We start from the raw sequence: 22,825 nt of genomic DNA, 5'->3' as shown, positions 1-22,825 counted from the left end.
TGTAACAGAACAGCCAGGCACAGCACTCGGAAGGCAGAGGCAGATGGATCTCAAAACACAAATACAAATAATACATTGTTTACTTCTTTTTCTGTCCTGGAACCTGCTCTGTAGACCAGGCTGGCCTTCAAGCCAGAGATCTTTCTGCCTCTGCCTCCTGAGTGCTGAGATTGAAGGTGTGCACCAGCACAGCCTCACTATTTTTAAATGACTACTAATGACCCCGCCTAATAGTTCAGTGTTAGAACACATACCAAGCCTGCATACGCTGCTAGGTTCCTTCACTTCCCAACACTGAGGAGACGGGCTACAAGCACTTGTCTGTGTCCTCAAAGAACAAAGCCGATTGCTGTGAAACTCTAAAAAACAAGTCTGCCATCTTCAGCAGGTGCCGAGGCCAAACAGGGACAATCTCCAGATTGTTACTGATTTTCTACCAGGGAAAAATCTATACCAGGTCCTCTCTGAAATCATTAAGGACAGCCTCCCCTCAGTACTGGTGTGTAGGTGATGGTGTCTGAGGCGCTCTCTCAGCACACACTGCACAAGGATGCAACGAGAACAAGACTTCTTTCCAGCACTAGGGGAAAGGCGCAAACTGTACGGCACTTATTATTGGATATATAGATATAGATATAGATATATAGATATAGATATAAATTCTTCTGAGAAAGGGTGTCAAGGGTGTCTTAGGGTTTCATTGCTGTAAAGAGACACCATGACCAAGGCAAGTCTTATAAGGACAACATTTAATTGGGGCTGCCTTACAGGTTCAAGATTCAGTCCATTATCATCAAGGTAGGAGCATGGCAGTGTACAGGCAGGCATGGTATAGGAGGAGCTGTGAGTTCTACATAGAAGGCAGCGGAAGGGGACTGAGTGTCACACTAGGCGTAGCTTGACCATAGGAGACCTCAACCCCCCCATACACACAGTGACACACTTTTTCCAACAAGGCCACACCTCCTAATATTGCCACTCCCTATGGGTCAAGCATTCAAACACATGAGTCTATGGGGGGTGGGGGTGCCTTCCTTTTCAAACCCCCACACTCAGGTGGCCTTGAACTCATGATCCTGTTGCCTCAGCCTCCCGAGTATGGGGATTAGAGGCACACCCCCATGTCTAACATGGCAAACAGAACGGCAACTTTATGATTTTTCAAGCCAGAGCCCTGGATTATGGGCCCTCCCGCTCCTCCCTCCCCCTCCCCCTCCCCTCCCCGCCTCCGGCTCCTACCTCCCGGTGCTGAATTACAGGTGTGCACTACAAGGTGCTAGGATCCAACCCAGGGTTGTGCATGATAGATAGGCAAGCGTTTTACCGACTGAGATCCATTTCCAGCCCAAATAAAAGTAATTTTCAAAGATAATTTGTTAACTGTCACATAATTTTTTACAAATGCACACTTTGCGAGATGGGAAAAACAGTCATTGTGATTAGCAACTCTACTATATTTTGTAATGTAAAAATGTTACCAACAGCAGAGAGGAATGTGGAGTTATTCAAATTTTTCATTTATTCCTTTATTGATTAAGAGGCAGCACCTCACTCTGCAGCGCAGGCTGGCGCTCACCGCCCTCAGAGCAGCTTACACTCGGTCATGCTTCGGACTCAGTCTAAGTCAGCAGAGCAAACTCCAGAGAACAGGGAATCAGATTTCCTTCTTAAACGTTTTATATATACACGTGTGTCTGTGTATTTATTACATGTGTGTCTGTGTACTGCATGTGTGTCTGTGTATTTATTACATGTGTGTCACACATGTGTCTGTGTATTGCATGTGTGTCTATGTATTGCATGTGTGTCTGTGTATTGCATGTGTCTGTGCATTACATGTGTGTCTGTGTATTACATGTGTCCTTGTATTGCATGTGTGTCCTTGTATTGCATGTGTGTCCTTGTATTGCATGTGTGTCTGTGTCTTGCAGGTGTGTCTGTGTATTACACATGTGTCTGTGTATTACATGTGTGTCTGTCTTAGAAGCCAGAAGAGGGCACGAGTTATAGACAGCTGTGAGCCTGTAGGTGCTGGGAATTGAACCCAGATCCTGTGGAAAAGCAGCCAACGCTCTTAACCTCTGAGCCATCTCTCCAGCCCTGTAAATCATCCTTTACCCACTTAATGAGCAAAGCCAATAAACGCACGTACAGAATTTAGACTAGAAAAAACGATTATGCTATGTTGTGAGCATCACAAAAACACGTATACATCACTCACAACGTCAAACCAAGCCTGACAACTGAGGAAGGGATGTCTTCCTGTGCATGCAGGATGTTACCTAGAGACTGATGATCAGGGCACCATGCAATGCCACAAAGGACAAGCCACACACAGGAGGCATTTTGGAGCTCAAGCGAGTCACATCTGGTGAACTCCAGGAGGATCTCTGTAAGTTCAAAGCCAGTCCACTCTATATAATGAGTTCTAGGCCAGCGAGGGCTGCATAGTTTTACCAGGATTAGAGGGCTCAGCAGTTGAGAGCCCTGGCTGCTCGCAAAGGACCTGGGTTTGGTTCCTGGCACCCACACTGTGGCTCACAGCAGTTTACAACTATAGCTCCAAGGTCTGTCACCCTCTTCTGACCTCCCAGGTACCAGGCACAAATAGGGTACACAGATATACATGTAGGCAAATCGCCCGTACACATAAAATTGACTGCTCTCACAGAGGTCCTGAGTTCAAATCCCAGCAACCACACAGTGGCTCACAACCATCTGTAATGAGACCTGATGCCCTCTTCTGGTGTGTCTGAAGACAGCGACAGTGTACTTACATATAATAAATAAATAAATAAATAAATAAATAAATAAATAAATAAATCTAAAAAAGAAAAAACAAAACAAAAACAACAAAAACTAATAATTTGCTGTAACAAACATGAAATAATGGAAAACTGGCAGTAAGTGGAGAAGTGGACTTCAACCCTATTTAGAGACTTGCCCAAAATAGCTGTTTCTGACGAGTGCCTAAGCCTCTGCCCACAGCATCCACTGCTGCTAGGATACAGGATCAGTGCAGCTTCGGCTGTCAGAGCCGTACATGCCCCACTTGTGTGGCGGGGCTGCCTCTCTCCCCCACTCTGTGGTTAACACTGGCGTGGAGTTGTTCAAGCCTTTTCCATTTTACTGTTCGGTCTTTTGTGGATTTGCCCAAGAAAACGCATGTCCTGCCTTAAGTGTGTTGTTTTACCAGAAATAGCACCACAGACAGAGTGAGCCTTCTCGGTTTTAGTTTCCTGTCACGGAGGTGGATGGATAGGTCACACATAACACTACCTCCAGGCTGACAGATTTAAAGACTGTCTAACCTCAGATCTCCCTCTCCAAAAAGAACTCCCTTTCAAAGTAAAGGGTACAGAACCAGTAAATCTTTCCTTTCTCCATAGAGCACAGTGAAATCTATCTTGTGTTGTTAGAATGAGGATTTCCCCTTCAGTGGTAGAGCTGAAACTGAAGCCTTCTAGCCATGAGCCACCTAGGACCTACAATGCAGGAGAACAGACTTCACTCTCCTTTCAGTCACAGCCTCCTGCCCCCCACCACCACCCCCAACCTCTTATCCAGCATTTGTCCCCAGCACTCTGGACAGTTCTGTCCCAGCAACAGAGCCAACCTCTCCTGAGTCCCCGCCTGTCCCAAGAAGGGACAGTCCACTGTCTCTCTCAGGGCCTCAGGAACAGGAGAGCTCCCAGGTGTACTGCCTCACACCCCCATACCAGCACTAGGGAGGCAGAAGATAGCAGGTCTCAGAGCTCAAGGCCAGCCAGGACTACACAATGACACTTTGTCAAGACAGAAAGGAGGGAAGGAGGGAGGGAGGGAGGGGGAGGGGAGGGAGGGGGAGGAGGGAGGAGGGAGGGGAAATTCTTAGTCAGCTCATACCATGCTCTAAAATTAGTTCCTAACCAAGAGGCATCTTCCTCTCCAGCTTCCACCATGCCTGGCTTAAAACCTTCATCTTGAAAGGACTGGAGAGGTGGCTCAGTGGTTAAGAGCACTGACTGCTCTTCCACAGGTCCTGAGTTCAATTCCCAGATCTGATGCCCTCTTCTGGTGTGTCTGAAGGCAGCGACAGTGTGCTCACATATATACAATAAATAAATCTTAAAAAAAAAAAAAAAAAAAAAAAAGGACTGAGAACCACCTAGAAGACACACCTCTGTGGCAGGCAGCATCCAGAGAACAACCACATAGAAAAGGGTCTCAGAAAAAGCAGCAGACGTGCTGTCTCCTGAGCAGCTGAGTCCTCTGAGGCTTTCCGTGCACTCAACACCAGCCACATCCGGACAGCATCCAGGCCTCGGCTCAGGACTGGGACTGCTGAGGTATAGAGCAATGCCTACCGGTCCTCTGCTTCCCTCACAGCTACACCCCACTTCCCCAGAGTAAGGATGGCCACTATGGACACCCCACTTCCCCAGAGTAAGGACGGCCACTGTGGACACCCCACTTCTCCAGTGTAGGGAAAGCCAGTCCAGACTTCCCAGCCTTCTGTGACCCAGTCAAACCCTCTGTGTGTCTCTCCCCCTCTATCCCCCTCCTGTGCATGGTGGCCTCTCCAGCCCTCTCTAAAGCCTGGAGCACAACCCTAGCTTCACCCACATCAACTACCATCACTATCCAACCTGCCCTGACAAAATCCCAAGTTCTAGGTTTTCTCCAAAGTCCATCACTCTTCTGAATCTCCATCTTTCTTGTCCCTGGGATCTGCGTGTTCTCGGTTCTTGGGACAGTTTCAAAGGAGACACTGAGTACTGAGTTTGCATGGACACCCGCCCGGCCTCCTCAGGACGCAGGTTCCCAGCGCAGCACCGCGACTGTGGTTTGAGGGCTGCTCTGGGGCTGCAGAAGAGGGACATTATCATGTCTCTGTCTCTAGCCAACCCTTTCCTTACAGGGTCTTCTCTTCTCTTTGGAGAAAGTCCATTCCGCCGTCCAGCCCAGAGCTCCCAGCTTTCTTGCAGCAGGGGCGTTCTTTACCGTCAACACTGAGACAGGCAGGCTTCTAAGAACTAGGTATCCAGACCCATCAATCTCCACGGCCCAGTGACCTAAGATTTTCTGCGTAGAATATTCTCATTTTATTATAGTTTAACTGTTTTTATGCTGGCCCAAGCATGCACACAAGTGTGCCCACCCAAGAGACACGCCTGTGTGTGGAGGTGAGAAGACGACTTTCTGAGGTGTTTGTCCCAGCAGCCAGCTCGGCTCACCAGGCTTGGCAGCAGATGACAGTGACGTTGTCCGCTGAGCTCAGCAGACCAGGCATGCTCCTCTTTAGACTAACCCAACAAAGCCAAGTGTCCACAGCGCCCCCACACACTCCCGACGCCACCCCGCATCCCAGCTCATCCTCAGGTTCTTCCAAATCCCTGTCACACCGCCCAGCAGCGCACCTCAGATTCAGTGACCTCACCTTGCACAGACGGCAGCTCAGATGCCACGTCCTACGTGTCTAAACCTCCTCCTCCAGTTCCTATTCTTTCTAGAGATCACGGTCCGATTTCCCATAACAAAAATTATTCCTTTTTGAGGGAAAAAAAAACAAACCAACCTTGTAGTGCCTAACAGAAAGGTAATCTCAGACAGTGTCTCAGGAATACTGCAGGCTGGCCTCCAACTCAGATCGCCCTCTCTCTGCTTCCCAAGCGCTGGGGTAAAGGCACGCACCACCATGACCAGCTCAAACAGTTACACCTAGAATCTTTCTGGATTATTTTCCTAATTTCCTTTATGACTAAAATCCAAATGCTTCGTTTCCTTGGGGTTTTGTTTGCTCTTTGCTTTTGAGCTGGTCTACTGTGGACAGTCTGAGAAGGCTCTACATTCCTGACCCTCCTGCCTCTACCTCCCAAGTGACTGAGGGTGTGTCCCGCCTCACCCGCTTCGCCTTGTTGCTGAAGGCAGACTACACGCTAAAGCATCACAGTACAGAGTGTATACGAGCCATGAGCCAGCTCGGCCCCTCCCTCAAGCGACCAAACAGGAGCCCAGCACCTGAGTCAACTCGGCAATCAGCAGCAAAGGCAGGCATTTAATAACCACAACACGTCCACGGCGAGAGAGTGCACGGCCAGAGGTCACATCACACAGGAAAGCACTCATACACGCTAACTGCTTCTTGGGCTGGAGAGCCAGCTTGGCAGATACTGGGGCTTGTTCCAACAAAGTTGATAACCTGGGTTCAATCCCTAGGTCCCCCATCATGGAAGGAGAGCCAACTGGTGAAAGCTGCCCTGATATGCAAGCACACGTCCATACCCCACAGTGAGGAATATATATTTTAAAAGTTTCCTTCTGGACAGTGGTGGCTCATGCTTTGAATCCCAGCACTTGAGAGGCAGAGGCAATAGGTCTCTGTGAGTTCAATTCAAGGCCAGCCTGTTCTACAGAGTGAGTTCCAGGACAGCCAGGACTACAGAGAAACCCATCTTGAAAACAAAGCAAAACAAAAAGATTCCAGATTGTCAGCAGAAAGGGAACCCTCCGGCCTCAAGCACTGCACCAGCAGGCTTATGGGTCTAGTACACCATGTGTCAATTCCCCACAAATCCTTCCTGGTGGCACAGTCTAACATCTGACCGAAATCTGTGTTGTGTCCTTTAGATATCCAGGAAGATCAGAGAAGCGCTAAGCCTGGTGGCACATGACTGCAATCCCAGCACTCAGGCCGCTGAAGACAAGAGAACTGGCAGGTGCAAGGCCAGCCTCGGCTACATAATGAGTTGAGGACAGGACAGATGATAAAGCAAGTCCATCTCAAAACTTCCCCGCTCCTGGGGCTAGAGGTGGCCCAGCACTTGTAAGCATGCACTGCTCTTCCAGAGACCCAAGTTTGATTGCCAGTACCCATATCCTGTAGCTCACAGACCCTGTAGCTCACGGACCCTGCAGCTCACAGACCCTGCAGCTCATAGACAGACCCTGCAGCTCACAAACCCCTGCAGCTCCAGACCCTGCAGCCTCAAACCCTGCACCCCCAGACCCTGCAGCTCACAAACCCCTGCAGCCCCAGACCCCCAGACCCTGCAGCTCACAAACCCCGCAGCCCTAGATCCTGCAGCCCCAGACCCTGCAGCTCACAGACCCTGCAGCTCACAGACCCTGCAGCCCCAGACCCTGCAGCCCCAGAGGGAGCTGCTACCTGTGCTGAGCACCTGCAGTCACATGCACGAACCTGTACAAATATAACTTAAATAATAAAAGCACGAGTGTAAAGACCCCACCCCCACCCCCGGCTGCTCAACAGCACCAAACCTCTTCCCACTGACATCTGAGCACACGGAGAGATGAAGAACCGTCAGGACACACTGACGCGCTCCTGGAGGACACCTAAACCATGTGAGTTTTGGCTATTAGTTCTTCAGTGGCAAAGATGGACTCCTCAGGCTTACCCACACATTCAATGATTTACCAAACAGTACCCTGCACCTCTGCACTCTGAGTGCCAAGGCAGAGAAACAAATGCTAAAATAATAACAGCCAAGCCCCTGTCCCGAGGACCAGCTTGCCCTCTGGAGTTTCCTGTCCGGAGCCCCTGTCCCGAGGACCAGCCTGCCCTCCTGAGCCCCTGTCCTGAGAACCAGCCTGCCCTCTGGAGTGAGCAGGCAGTCAACAAACACACACTACATGTAGTGGTCAGGGGTGGCTGAGGGAAAAGCAGCAGTGGATCTGCACAGTGACAGTGGGCCAGTGTTGTTTAGTAATGCTTCTTTTGAGTATTTAGAGACAGGTTTCTCTGTAGCCCTGGCTATCCTGAAACCCACTCTGTAGAGCAGGCTGGCCTCAGACTCAGAGATCCACCGGCCTCTGCCTCCCAAGTGCACTACCAGGCCCAGCCTTGCTGTGCTTAACAAAGGTCAGAAGATGGTGGTCGAGGTCCAGCCTGAGGGAGTGAGACTGGTAAGGAACATGGGAGAGAGAACATGAGGCCAAGTGCTGGAGAACAGGGGGAGAGAAGGAAGGGCCGGGTGATGTCAGAGCCACAGCAGGGGGCTCAGCGGCACACAAGGGACACAATCTGACTTCTGGGTTAGAGAATCCTTCTAGCGACTGGGGTGAGATGACATAGGAGGAAGGCCAGAAGCAGGGAGGCCAGCTAAGTCCTGGCGACAGTCCAGGGGAGAAGCAGGAATGGACTGGGCTATGGCAGCAGAGTGAAGGTCAGGGAGAGACGACTAAAGCTGGGCTCCTAGCCAGATTAGAAGTGAATATGGAGTAAGGAAAGGCTAGGGTGACCCCCACGGTGTCCAACCTGAGCTACACGGCACAGGAGGCCTCTCTTACTCAGTGTACAGAGTCTGATTTTGCCATGAGGGGCGGATCTGTGTACCTGGCTGTTACAGATTTTAAGAATAGAATGAGGATTTCGGTTTGAGGGCTGAGGTTATATTAGAGCTCAGTGGAAGTGAATAATATGCATGAGGCCCTAAATTCAATTTCTAACCCGCCTGCTCCCACTTTAAAAAAAAAAAGCGGGGTTGGGGATTTAGCTCAGTGGTAGAGCGCTTGTCTAGCAAGCACAAGGCCCTGGGTTCAGTCCCCAGCTGGGGGGGGGGGCAGAGTTCGTTAGGCCTGCCAATAATCCCAGCCTTGAGAGGCTGAAGCAGGAGGATCACAAGTCCCAAACAGTCTGGACTACACAGTGAAACCCTGTGAAAAAGAAAAAATAAAAATCACATGGGCACCTGAAACTTGAGATGTCTCTCAGGTTCCCACATGGAAACATGGAGTAGTACACTGCTGGCCATCAGGCCTGATTTCAGGAGCGCTCAGAGCTAAAAATAGGCTCCCGAAAGTATCAGTGTGAAGCCCCAACTGCTTAGAAGAGGCTCAAGACTGTGCCCTCACTCACTGCAACCAAGTCAGAAAACTGAGGGAATCCAGGAGGAGCAGAGGTGGAGAAGCCACAGAAGCTCGTGAAGCGAAGGTTCGTAGGGAGAGGAGCTGGATGTGGTGGGAGAGGAGGGTCCACATTCAAGAGCTCAGATACACGGCTGGGTCTCAAGCCAGCCTGAGCTGCACACAGCTGCCTCAAAAAGGACAGGAAAAAAAAAGAAAGGAAGGAAGAGAAAGAGAAAAATCAGAAGAGAAGAAACAAAGATCAAGTAACATGAGAAGTGCGAGCTGGTTACTGGATTTTGAAAACGTTTAGGACGATCTGCACAGATGGTTTCAGTGATGGCGGAGACCAGCGCAGGATGGAGAGCATCACTGTGGGAGGGGCCCACTGGGTAGACAGGAAAGGACAGACACAGGTAGAGAGTTGGCTTTGTAAGCGTCCCCAGGAACTGGGCCTGGCACTCCTATGATTTCATCTAGAGAGGCAAGAGGATCGCCTGAGTGTGGAGCCAGGATTTGAGGATCTGAACTACGTAACAAAATACTTTCTTACACACACACACACTCACACGCTCACACTCACTATATGTGCAGACTATGAACTACATAACAATATACTTTCTTACACACACCCTCACTATACATGTGCAGATTATATGTGTAGACACATATGTGTGGGGAGAGAAAGAGATGTGTACACACACGCACACACACACACAAATGCATGCCTAGGGGACAGCTTAACTGGTAATGAGTACCAACGGTGCACAGTGCACAGTGCACGTGCTTACCGTCCTAGCCCAGGCAGCTCTGAGGCTCGCAGACGGGCAGCTTAACCTTTACAGTGAGCCCAGACCAGTGAGGCTCAAAAACAAACAGCAAAATATAAGGTGGACAACAACTGAGTAACAGGTGACCTGTGGCTTCCGTCGTAAACACACACACACACACACACACACACACACACCACACACACACACACACACACACGGTCAGTCAGTCTGTCTGTCTCTGTCTCTGTCTCACTCCGCCCACCCCTCAAGAAGTAGAATGATAAAACAAATGTATTCCCAGCTGGGCACAGTGGCACACACCTTTAGTCCCAGCACTCCTGAAGCAGAGGCAGGTGGGTCTCTGAGTTCGAGACCAGCCTGGTCTACAGGGGGAGTTCCAGGACAGCCAGGACTGCACAGCAAAACCGTATCTCAAAAGGAAGTACTCCTAAAGAAAGACCCTTCTAACTTGCACCAGGTGATGAAGAAAGCCATGTGTTGCACATGGCAGATGTGTAACTTGTGATTGGGAAATAAGAATCATCTAGAAACAGAAAGTAGGACTAGGGCAAGGAGTAGTTCTAAACGGCAGCTGTAGTGGTGAGCACCTGCAATCTATCCCAGTGCGGAAGGCTGGGTGGAGCAGGAGCACTAGAGCTCAAGACCATCCTGGTCTCCCCGCTGAGTTAAGGGGCCATCTTAGACCACAGAGTTAAGACCGTGTGAAGAAGAAAGACTAACCCAACAAGAAAGGACATACGTATGACCTTGGACCACACCCACACGGTGGGAAGGAGGGGAAATCAGAGCAAAGCCCCCCCCACTGCTTTAGAGAAATGAAAAGTGGACACGCCCCCACTGTGACCTGAGAACCATGTCCTGCTGGACGCCAGGCAAGACACCCAGCACACTCTCCCCACCAGTCAGAGCTGGCTGAAGCCCTTTGTGGTCGCCCAGAGGCTGCCCTGGTGTTTTACTTGCAGGAAGGTGTGGTCTGCATTGACGTCCTACCCTATCTCTCTGGGGGATTTCGGAGACAAACACTCAGGCCACCAGAGTCTGTACCCCCTGAGGATCCCCAGAGTCAGTCCACTCCCCATCGACTTGGTGAGCTCTAGAGTCTGAGAAAATTCCACACAGCAACCCACCAGGCACGCCTGGCACTCACCACAGAAAGAAAGCCCTTAGGTGGTGACCTCTCTTTTAAGGAACAAAAGGCTGGGGAGTCCTTGGAGAAAGCATCTGAGGTGTCAAAGACCCCTCAAACTCATAGAAAGCCAGATGGGGTGCCCGGATCTGCAAGCCTCCTACAGTCATGGAAGTGGAGACAGGAGCATGCCCGAGTGTGTGGCTGACTAGCCTGGCCTTCCTAGCAGCAAAGAAACCCTCCGTCAGGACGATGGGGACAAGCATTGATACCTGTCTTCTGGCCTCTGCTCCAGGCCAGGGCAGGTGCGGCCCCAGTACACACACACAGATACAGCAAACACGTGCTAAGACTCACTGCGCTAACACTGACCCTCAGGTGCTGGCTGCCCTGACTCTGCCAGGCACTGGACGTCCCCTGGTACGCACTCAGCACCAATGACCTTTCTCAGAGGTCAGCGTCCATCACTGTCCATTCCTAAAGACACTCCTCAGCCCTCCTACTGGGGAGTTAGAGAGCACACATAAGTCCTCCCCGTCATCAGAGGTTTGGACAAGAGCCACCTCCCTGGGAAGGCTTAGGGGACAAAGTTGAATGAGACAAGATGATCTATCTGCATTGCCCAATTTCTGAAGGATATGGCGGATTCAAAACCATAAGAGTACATTTGTACAGTTGCTAATCTTTGTATAATATAAAAACAATACAAAAACAGCTACAGGGCTGGAGAGGTGGTTCAGCGGTTAGAGCACTGACTGCTCTTCCAGAGGTCCTGAGTTCAATTCCTGCAACCATCTGTAATGGGATCTGATGCCCTCTTCTGGTGTGTCAGAAGAGTGACAGTGTACTCACATACATGAAATAAAGAAATCTTAAAAAACAAAAAGAGCTGTGGGCGGTGGGTGTGGCTTAGCGGCAGAGCAGTTGCATAACATGCAAGGGGCTCTGGGTCCACTCAGCTCTGAAGGGGAGGAAAAAAGAAGTCTCTAAGTATTCCCACTGAGCAGTGTTCCCCCACTTAAGACTTGGAGGCAAGAAGATCAGGAGTTCAAGGCCAGCCCGGGGCTCCTAAATGTCTCCAAAACAACTATCAACCCAAGTGAAAATAAACCAAAGGAAGAACTGAATTATAAGCTGACTTTCCTTACTGTGCCACCCACATAATGAACGAACTGTCCGCAGGCCTTGCCTCTAAATGGGATAAAAACCGGAAAACACTAGAAGGTGGGTCTGTGTGTACCAACCCCTCCTCCAGAAGCTGCTCAGCTCTCCGGTCTGCATGTGCCTAAGCAGCCATTTCTTCATAACACACATCTGCAGTGTTTGTATAAGACTGCTTTTATATTACACAAAGATTAGCGACTACACAATGTATTCTCATGGTTCTGAATCCGCTTCTCCCTCCTCTTTCCCTCTCTCCCCCTCCCCCTCTCCTTGTCCCCCTCCCCCTCTCCCTCCCTCCCTCTCACACTCGTGCATGTACACACACAGAGTGATCCTTTCTGAACTGGAGTCTTGTGTTGAATTAAGGTCCACCATGACAGGACTGAGAGACAGACAGGGGACTAAGTACAACAGAGTCTTCACGAGCATGAAATTCCACGTGTGGGGGGGAGGGGGGAACAGCTGCTGGGTACAGCAATAATTCAGGGCACCATGTCATAGCACCTCGGCAACTATGTCAGCGATCACGAATGCCCATTTACAGAAATGTTAGGGACAGCTAGTAGTACCCATAAGCAGGGGACTTTTTTCCCTGTTAATTTCAATTTACCAACAGAGAAAACAGCCACAAGTTTGGAAGAAAGACCTCACGGCACCGTGTAGTTGCAGAGGTTTTCCTGTGTCTCCCTCTCTGAGCTCTGAGCTTTGAGCTTTCTCTCATCTGTTTTTCCCATGGTCACAGAGACCCTCACCTTCAGTGAGAGCTCAGTAGCTGTGCTAAGGACTCGTGTCCCGACCTGGATGGGCTCTGATGCTCTCACTGCTTGACCTGGAACTAAGTCAGTTTCCTGGTGCTGAGTGATTTTCAGTCTACTTTTCTTTTAATGCTTTAATCTCTTTTTTTAACCATTTATTTATTTATATGAGTACATTATCTCTGTCTTCAGACACACCAGAAGAGGGCATCGGATCCTATTACAGATGGTTGTGAGCCACCATGTGGTTGCTGGGATTTGAACTCAGGACCTCTGGAAGAGCAGCCAGTGCCCTTAACCACTGAGCCATCTCTCCAGCCCCAATGTTTTCATCTCTTTCTTCACAACCGATGTATGTTTCTTGACAATGGCTACTTAAATTTAACAATCAAGGTCCCATTTACACTTACATTACTGCTGTTCTGTGCTAGTAACAGTCTGTAAACAAGTCTGTCTTGATTAAAGCCATAGTGCCCATTTAAAAAAAAAAAAAAAAAAAAAGGACTGAATGCCTCTTCAGTGGGAATTTTCTTTGCCCACAATGGCTGCAGCCAACTTCAATCTCTGGCACACTACTGAGAACGCAGAAGTTTCCCTGGAACTAACACATCCCTTCCCTTCCAACACAATTACATAATCTGAGCGTTAAACAGTACCTTAGAGATCGCTTTGTGGTCCAAAATCCCTCTGGACCGAGACTGTAAGATCCCCTCTGGGTAGACAGGTGTTGACCTGTAAATCCCACCTAACAGACGCTGTACCTCCGTGGGTTCTTCATTTAAAGCCTGTTTGTTTCACTGAACAGAACAAGTCCAACACCCGCCTGGTCTGTTAACATTCTTGTTCTTACCAAACTCTGACTCCAATAGCCACTGGAATCTGTCATTCAAGACCAGCATGATTGTTCTGCTCCTTAGCCAGTATGCAAAAAGAAATTCAGTAAAGGCAACTCCACCACAAAGCAAATGCTTGAATCCTTCTAGTAACAGTTCAAAATCTTAAGCTCCTAAAAATCAAGTCCCATGCCTGGTCTGACCTGCACAAGGCAATAAATAGGTGGTAAAAACACACAAGCAAGGGTGGACATCAAAGCTGCCTTCAGTCCATTATAAAAGTTTTAACCAAAATTGGAAAATCAGTTGTTCCTTTCTTAAGGACCTTAAGTGTCCAGTATTCATCCAAAATACATTTTCACCTCTAGGATGATCTTTTTAAAACCAAAGGTCTTGCTGTATTCACGTGACTAAAAATTACACAACCTTCTACTTAGAACATGGACTGACCTAACCACAGTACTGTAGAGAGGCACGGTATTATGCTAATTAGTTTTCCTCCCGTTACCATACGGGATCCCATCTGACTTCCCATATGACAATGAAGAGAACAAAGCTTCTAGAACAGCCTTCACCACTGACAGTTTTACTGTATGTATTCTAAAGCCCGCTCATCGACCTTGCTTACAAACTGCGCCCCTTGGGGAGATCTGTGTAATGAAGGAAAAGTAACAAAGTATACGTTTCCAAAACTCTTGTTTTGCAATCCCTCAACAGCACAAAGAATGCTTTCACAGATTTTCTTCAGGCGGTCATTTCATTTAAATTCCCTCCTCCTTCTCCTCCTCCTAAATATCTCCAGACAGTGATTCCTGGCAGTTCATCCGTCCCCTTTCATCAGAGCTTTTCATAACTAACGGGTCAAGTTCCTGTCGCCCATTTCAACACGACGCACTGTACTGCAGGCTTGCCACCACAACCCACCGCCGAGGGCTGAGATGAAACACACTGTTTCACTGCCCTTCATTGTTTCAAGCATCTTACCACCGTGCACACCACAGCAGTGTGTCCCCACAGGCATTTTATGAATTTCCAAAGCAGCTATTCTTTGTGGATTTAAAAACCATGCGCCTTTCCTGATTCTCCCTTCATCACCACAGAAATGGCTTTGTGAAGCCGAAAATTATTTTTTTAAGTCCCTTAAGGAAAAAGAAACAAAACTCTAAATTTGTCTATTTCCCTAGCATCCCCTACGAGTCATCCCTATTGGGAACCGCAGAGAAACGTCGGGATAAAGGTCTTCATAAATACAGCTTTTGATGTTCGTGAAGTTTTTCCGTCAATAACAACAACAACACAACAACAACAACAACAACGGTGTCCAATGCCCTTTCTTTTCAGGCTCCACCACACGGGCTCATCAGCTCAACGTTAGAATCAAACGGCTGGCCCTGGCTTGTCGCTGCCAGGGCTCGCCCGCAGCCACCTCCCCTCGGCCAGCCGCAACCCTGTGGGAGGGAGCGGCCCTCCGCTCCGCCACAAAGGGCGGCCTGCGCCCCGTGCACGTGTGCCGAGCTGCCCAGCGCCGAGCCGCTGCCCGGGTGAACGGCGGCGGGCCTCCGATGACCCGCCGCCGGACGGCATGCCCCTGCCTCGGGCCCTCTCCGCTCCCCTCCCCATCCCCCTTCTCCTCCGGAAACCCCTTCGGGAGTCCCCGACCCCCCGCCCCGGCGCCTCACCTCCTCCTCGCTCTCGCTGCGGAAGCACAGGCACGCGGCCCGCTTCTTGTAGCCGTCGCCGTCGTAGGTGCGGGTCTGGTTCGACTTGAGCTTCATCATCCTCCGGACCCGGGTTGGGGGGTGCCGTGCGGGGCCTCGGAGTCGAGGGAGGGGAGCCTGCTGCGGACGGCCGCGCGCGCGCGCGCCCCAGGCTCGGTCGAGAGGGCGGGGAGGAGGGTCTGTATGTCCGCTACACGGCTCCGCGGCGGGATAGCCTCATTGCCCCCGGCCCAGGCTCCGCGCCGCCGTCACGGCCGCCGTCACCACCGCCGCCGCCCCCTCTACCGCCGCCGCCCCCGACGACGACCGCGCCGCCATTTTGGACGCGCTGCGTCAGCTGCGTAAGGGCACGCGGGCCCGCGGGACGGCCGCGCGTGCGCAGCGCCGCCGGCGTCGGGAATCGCGCCCGGCGCAAAAGAGTGTGTGCACTGAAGGCCGCGGCCGCTACGCACACAGCGTAGGACTAGGGGCGCCGGAAGCCGGGTGAAGCGCGGTGTGTGGGCACCACCCGAGACCCCACGGTCCTGGGCGCTGCTGGGCAGAGAGCAGAGGCCCGCCTAAGGTCACCGGGTAAGCGGCCCAGCCTGATCCAAAGTTGCGTGGCTCAGATGACCAGGAGAGTGGCAGCACTGGTCTGCTGTGCCTCGCCGCAGACCGTCAGCCTTAGCTGCGGGGGATCAGGAGTGGGGCGGGGCGTGTGTCTGTTTGCTCTTTGCGGTCAGTTGGTAGCTGTCAGGACGCTTGTGCATCCTGCGGCCATTTGTGCAAAAAAGGCAAAAGCTGCCCAGGAGTGAAGCTCAGGGCCAGACCACTTGCCTGGCATGCTTGAGGACTGGGTTCGAACCCCAACACTGCAAAAGAAAATTTAAAAAGGGACGAAAAGAAAAGAAACGCATCCTCTTAAACAGGAGGAGCAGAAAAGGGGAGACAGTGTGCACAGCACGCGTACATAAATCGTGAAATACCATTTCTGGCAGTGACTATACCTTGGGATTGACCCTCTTGGAGGACGCAAAAGTGGGGTACAGCACTCCCGCACCAAAATTGGCACTGTTAAAAAACCATGTGCAGGGGTTGGGGATTTAGCTCAGTGGTAGAGCGCTTGCCTAGGAAGCGTAAGGCCCTGAGTTCGGTCCCCAGCTCCAAAAAAAAGAACCAAAAAAAAAAAAAAAACCATGTGCAAACGTTTAGAAAATTCTGTCGGGATATTCAAGATTTATAAATAGATCCCAAACTATTTATTCATGTGTGGGGGCAGGTGTGTGCATGGTGATTGCTTCTGTGAGGTCAGAGGGCAAGTTATAGGAATCTTTTTCCTCCCACCACACAGAACCAGAAAACTGGACGACGTAAGTGGTGAGGCCTGGCTGCAAATGACCTTACTGGGTCATCTGACTGGCCCCCATTACCTCTTTTACTTATCTTGTATGTAGTATACTCATTAATAGTCTAGAGGGGCCCAAGAGGTGTCAGTTTCAAAAGGCCACCCAGGAGCCTGACAACCTGAGCTAGATCCCTGGTACCCACATAGTGAAGGGAAAGAACCAACTTCCACAATTACCACATGTGTTCTATGTGTGTGTGTATCCACACACATCGTAACTTTTTAAAAATACCTAAATGAAGGGGCTGGAGAGATGGCTCAGCGGTTAAGAGCACTGGCTGTTCTTCCAGAGGACCCTGGTTCAATCCCCAGCACCCACGTGGCAGCTCACAACTGTCTGTGGTTCCAGTTCCTTCACACGGCCATTTATACACACGCAGCCAAAACACCAATAAAATAAAATTTTAAAAAGTCTAGCTGTAGAGGTGACAGTAGCTCCTGAAAATGAACGCGTGACCAGTAAGCAGGAAGCACCAGACATTATCAGCAACAGCAAAATACAATTTAAAACTGTAGTGAGTGCTGGGGGGTGTAGCTTATTTGCCTGGTATGAATGAAACTCTAGATTCCAAATAAACTACGTAATGGCAGTAATCCAAGCACCGAGGAGAGAGAAGCAGGGAGATCAGGAACTCAAGGCCATCATCCTTGGCTACACAGCAAGTTTGAGGCTAGCCTAGGCTACATGGGACCCTGTCCCAAAGAGGAAAGGGATTGGAACAGGCAGTAGAGAGATGGCTCAGCAGTTAAAAACACTTAGTAGTCTTGCAGAAAACCCTGGCCTGGTCCCTAGCACCCATGAGGTGGGTCACCACCACCATAACTCCAGTCCCAGGGGGTCCAACACCTACTGGATCCTGTAGGCGTCGCACACCGGCATTCACACATACACAGACAATATGTCTTCAAAAACAAACTATTGCTGACAGGAGCCTGATACAGCTGTCTCCTGAGAGGCTCTGCCAGAGCATGACAAATACAGAGGCAGATGCTTGCAGCCACCACTGAACTGAGAACGGGGTCCCCATTGGAGGAGTTAGAGAAAGGACTGAAGGATCTGAAGGTGCTTGCAACCCCATAAGAACAACAATACCAACCAACCAGAGCTCCCAGGGACTAAACCACCATGCAAAGAGTACACATGGACCAACCCATGGATCCAGCTGCATATGTAATAGAGAATTGCCTTGTTGGGCACCAATGGGAGGTGAAGCCCTTGGTCCTGCCAAGGCTCGACCCTACAGTGTAAAGAAATGTCAGGGCAGGGAGGTAAGAAGGGGTGGTGGGTTGGTGAGGGAGCACCCTCATGGAAGCAGGGGGAGGTGGGATGGGATAGGGGTTTTATGGACAGGAAACCGGGAAAGGGGGATAACATTTGGAACGTAAATTTTAAAATATCCCGGTGTGGCCTTGGTGGGGATAGAACGACATGGTTTCTGCCCCTGGGACAGGGCCCCTGGTGTGAGCCTCCAGGAGTGTCAATAGGGGCTGTGTGTGTAAGGCTTGTCTGCGTGATAATGTACATATTTTCTGGACCCAGTACTAGCAGTGCAAGACTCTTTCCTTCCGAGGAGCGTCCTCCCTCTTAACGTTAATGACTCCATGATAATCAGAAACAGCGCAAATCCAGGAGTCGAGGGTGTGGCTATGTCTCAGCAAAACGGTAAACAGTGGGACCTTCTGGACAGACTGTAAGGCTGTGGGAACGAACTCTAAATACATGAGTTCAAAAATACGTAATTTCTCAACTCTGAAAAACGAAGATGTTATATGAATTACACGAGGCACTTCATGAATGCAAAGGACAAATGCAGCTGCACTGTGAGCCCCCTTAGTAGAAAATTACTAAGGAAGGAGATAAAGAGATTTAAGGTGTGATGATCAAAGGAAATCCCACGTAGCTAAGGTTTTTGTTTACTCTTACAAAGGCAGATGGATTCCTGAGTTCAGGGTCAACCTAGGACAGAGCAAGGTTGGGCCCACGCAGGGTGGAAATGGTAACTTCAGGGCAGAGTCCCACCCAGCTAGTTTATTGTCTGTGCTTGACAGAGGCAGACGGATCTGAGTTCTCTTACAATGTCAAGAGAAAATGTGCACTTGCTCTCTCCTAAAAATCAAGGGCTGGGGTTCTGGGATGCTGGTTCATAGGTTCATCAAAAGGAAACCTGAAATAAATGACCAAACTGATATGTAAATAAAAAACTGGGGTTTGGGACTGCTCTTTAGCTCAGTTCAATTCCCAGCAACCACATGGTGGCTCACAACCATCTGTAAAGAGATCTGATGCCTCTTCTTGTATCTAGACAGCTACATGTGTACTTATATGTAATAAATAAATAAATCTTTTAAAAAAAAAAAAAAAAAACTGGGGTTTGGGGGCCCTGGGTTTTGTCCCCCAGCAAGGCCCTGGGTTTGGTCCCCAGCTGAAAAAAAAAAAAAAAAGACAACTGGGCTTTTGGTCCACATGAGATGAATTAGTAGGTCCTTTAGAATCTTCTCTAGGGAGAGCTGAGCTGTCCAGAGATCTCTGGAGAGCGAAAACAGCCCTTAGAGAATTTTTTCTAACAGGATTTCTCACTTGGTTGGAAGATCCAATCATTCTTTATAACAGCCTTTCTGACTTTGGTCAGAAAACCCATGAGCTGCTGTCTAGATAGCTTTTAGAATTTTTACTAGCAGAGAGAGCTGTCTCAACCAGAGAGTTTTTAGAATAGCAAGGAAAAACTGTCTAGTGGAGAGAGAGAGAGAGAGAGAGAGAGAGAGAGAGAGAGAGAGAGAGAGAGAGAGAGAACGAGCTCGAGAATGAGCGCGCAGACGGGAAAGACATCACAGCGTACCCAGGCCGCCAGCTTGGACCTAACAACTTCGAGCCCTTTCTTTTCACAGTTCCCAAACACCCGTTCTCTTGGGAACTCCTCTCCATGTGGAAGCCCTTGGCAGTCCCTTACAGCTTGGTCTCCTCTCCCACTGCATATTTCGTCCTCTCTAACGATGCCCTTTGTCTCACAATGGCCCCTTTGATGTGCCCATCAAGCAGACAAGGCGTATTTCTCGAGTGGCTGCTCCTCTGGACACGGGCCATACATTTATCACAGGCTTCCAATAAAGCCGTTTCAAACAGTCATGGCCTCTGGGCTTCCACCGGCTGGAACTGCCTAACAAGACCTCTCATCTTCTCCCCAGCCATGTACCCATTCTGTCCTAGTTTCCTCTCCTAAACCCGAGAGAATGACGGATTCCCCTCCCCTTCTCGCTGAGTTCCCCGACGCAGTACCTCACCATGACCACTTGGCGGCCAGAGCAGCCAATGGCCGGCCTGAGAATCTTGTCTTCCCTTGATACTGGAGTGAGGGCTTCAGTGTTTTGAGACACTGTTTCTGCTAGTTCCTGCTCTCTCGCTGGCCTGGTGGCCCAGACCTATAATTCCAGCCCTAGAGAGGTACCAGGAGAAGGATAGGAAGTTCCAGGTCAGCCTGTGAGTGACTTTTGTCTCACCTCTAGAAGGAGGCCACCTTGGTCTGCACAGTAAACTCTAGCTCAGTGTATGCAGACGCCAGAATAGAGTGCAGACCCCTTGAAGCTGAAGTTACATCCACTTGAATGTCACCCAACATGGGTACTCTGGTCCTGCCGCCTAATCATCTCATCAGCCCAGTTATCTTTTTAGCTGGTAAATAATTATGTCCATTTGTGAGCACGGTGATAATATGGGTGGTATATGGAATACGCATATAAATGAGCAAGCTAAGCTAATCAATACATTCGCTGCCACTATTAACCCTTTATGGTGGTAACAATATTTGAATATTTAAGTTAGCTTGCATGTATGACTGTGCATGTAAGGGATGCCCTGGAACTGACGTTATGGACAGTTGTGAGCTGCTGGGAATTGAACTCAGGACCTCTGGAAGAGCAGCCAGTGCTCCAAACCGATGCGCCATCTCTCTAGCTCCTGAACACATAGTATTTTTTTCAACTGTTTACTACATACGAATGGGACAGTCGAGCATGTACAGTGCACGCGTGTGGAGGTCAAAGGACAACTTTCAGAAGCTGACAAGCTGGTTTTCTCCTAGCACCCAGTGAACCTGAGGTGAACTGAGACCCACTGGCTTGATGAACTACCCAATCATCTCATTGGCCTTTTGGTTTTGGGATCTTGCTGTCTTTAGCTCACCCTCCTTAAGTGACCTCACATAAGTGTGCCCTGCCCAACCACTACCTGTCCCCCTGCCCTCAAGGTTTGTTTCTTTTTAAGTTTGGAGAATACCTGGTATTTAGTGTTACAAAGCAGGTTCTTAGGTTGGGTTTTGTAGATAGGGTTTCTCTGTGCAGACCTGGCTATCCTGGAACTACATGTTCCAGGTCTGTCCTAAGCAGGCAGGCCTCTCAAGTGCTGTGATTAAGAGGCATTTGCCTGGGGGTTGGGGATTTAGCTCAGTGGTAGAGCGTTGCCTAGCAAGCGCAAGGCCCTGGGTTTGGTCCCCAGCTCCCCCCCCCAAAAAAAGAGGCATTTGCCACTGCCCACCTGGGTTTGGGTTTTTACCCAAGGTGCTTCAGGGCAAATTTAGCATTTGTTTTGAACAGGATCTGTCTAGCCAGGCTACAAACCTATGTAGCAAAGGTTGGCTTTGAACTTCTGAATCTGCCTCTACCCCAGTGATTACAGGCATGAGCCAACGTATTCAGAACACATATCCCTGAGCCACTAAGAAATGACTAGCAAGGGACAGCAACCATGACCGAGAATTGCTTACAGCCTTATCCCAGTCTGAGGGTGATCCTAGATTTTCTTACATCTGATGGCACACCTATCATCAGCCCAGGAAAGGCTGAGATGCTAAGGCAGTTTGGGGGTGATCTTAAACACAGACCACCGTTTTGTTGGAGGTTTTTTTTTCTTTTTTTTTTAAAGATTTATTTATTTATTATATATAAGTAAGTAAGTATTATATATAAGCTGTCTTCAGATACACCAGAAGAGGGCATCAGATCTCCTTACAGATGGTTGTGAGCCACCATGTGGTTGCTGGGAATTGAACTCATGACCTCTGGAAGAGCAGTCGGGTGCTCTTAACCGCTGAGCCATGTCTCCAGCCCTTGTTGGAGTTTTTTGAAAGTCTCACTGTGTAGACTAAAACTCACAGACCCGCCTGCTCTGCTCCCTAGTTCTGGGATTCAGTCTCTTATCTTCATGCTTTACCAAGATCCTGTTTTGTCTTGTAAATTGGGGTTTGGGGCAGGCCTGATACAAACTTTTGCACAAGAGTTAAGGCAGGAACTGTTTACCATCTCCAAATAAACTGCAATGTTCAGATTCCAAAGCCTAGGGCTTAAAACCCAACTGCACATTAAGACTCACCCGCTGCCACCTAGTGGTCCAAACAGCTAAGGGCTACCAGGACTGATTAGAATGCTGGCCCTGGCCCTACAGGTCCCAATCCTTAGATGCACTTGCTTGAGTTGCCCTTCTGACTGAACCTATACGGGGCACTTCCCCAACAACCATTCCCACCCTGCCCCAACCCTGGTGGTCAGTGACTGACCAGGTCCCTATGCCCACTCAACCACAACCAGGCTACCTTCTGGAGCCATGATGGATGTATGCTGTAGTCAACTGGGACATCTCTTGCCTGCACCTTAAGATTTCCATCTCTCAGTTTCTTGTACCTTAGTTGACATCACTGAAGGCCCCTTCACCTCCCCACCCCACCCCCAGGTGCCCCAGTAAGGACTCCAGCAACTTAGTCTCCAAGCCCGGAAATAGAAGAATCCAGTCTTACAAACCCAAGCAGAACCTACCAAGTTCAAGCCAGGGTTTGAATCCAAGGCCTCTCCTAGGCGAATGTTCCCCTGCTGAGCTTATACCCTTAGCATTAAAAAAGCCCAATACCCCCTACTCTAGTACAGGCCACAAGTGAAAGGGAGGATCCAAGTTCAAAGCTGCCCTGAAGCTACTTACTGTGCTTGGGACCTCCCTCCTCTCCAGAAGGCAGCATCCAGCATGGCTGGTCTGAGGTAGAAGCCCCAAACCCTGACCTCGGAGGCACATTCCCGCAGAGAAGCCACTCTGCAGGGACAGAGATGCTAACCGGGCCAGGCTAAGAACAGGACCGCCCAGGACACCCCCAAATCCAAGCAAGTTTCACTCCATTCACACACTGACCCTTGAATCAGTCCCCTGTAGGCTACAACACGAGTGAACAC

General features: G+C 49.8%; 1 protein-coding gene across 1 annotated transcript in view; it reads right to left on the bottom strand.

Annotated features, from left to right (window-relative positions):
• Nudt3 (nudix hydrolase 3) overlaps nt 1–15,543 on the bottom strand; it is a 47,442-nt gene extending 31,899 nt beyond the window's left edge. The window contains exon 1 of the mRNA XM_032888333.1: nt 15,196–15,543. Within this exon, the coding sequence (XP_032744224.1) occupies nt 15,196–15,294 (99 nt within the window). The 5' untranslated portion in view covers nt 15,295–15,543. The remainder of the gene's footprint in view (nt 1–15,195) is intronic.
• Between the last annotated feature and the right edge of the window lie 7,282 nt (nt 15,544–22,825).

Source organism: Rattus rattus, chromosome 18, assembly GCF_011064425.1.
Source record: "Rattus rattus isolate New Zealand chromosome 18, Rrattus_CSIRO_v1, whole genome shotgun sequence".
Lineage (NCBI taxonomy): Eukaryota > Metazoa > Chordata > Mammalia > Rodentia > Muridae > Rattus > Rattus rattus.
Note: the sequence above shows the minus strand (reverse complement) of the source record. Positions and strands in the feature narration are given on the sequence as shown.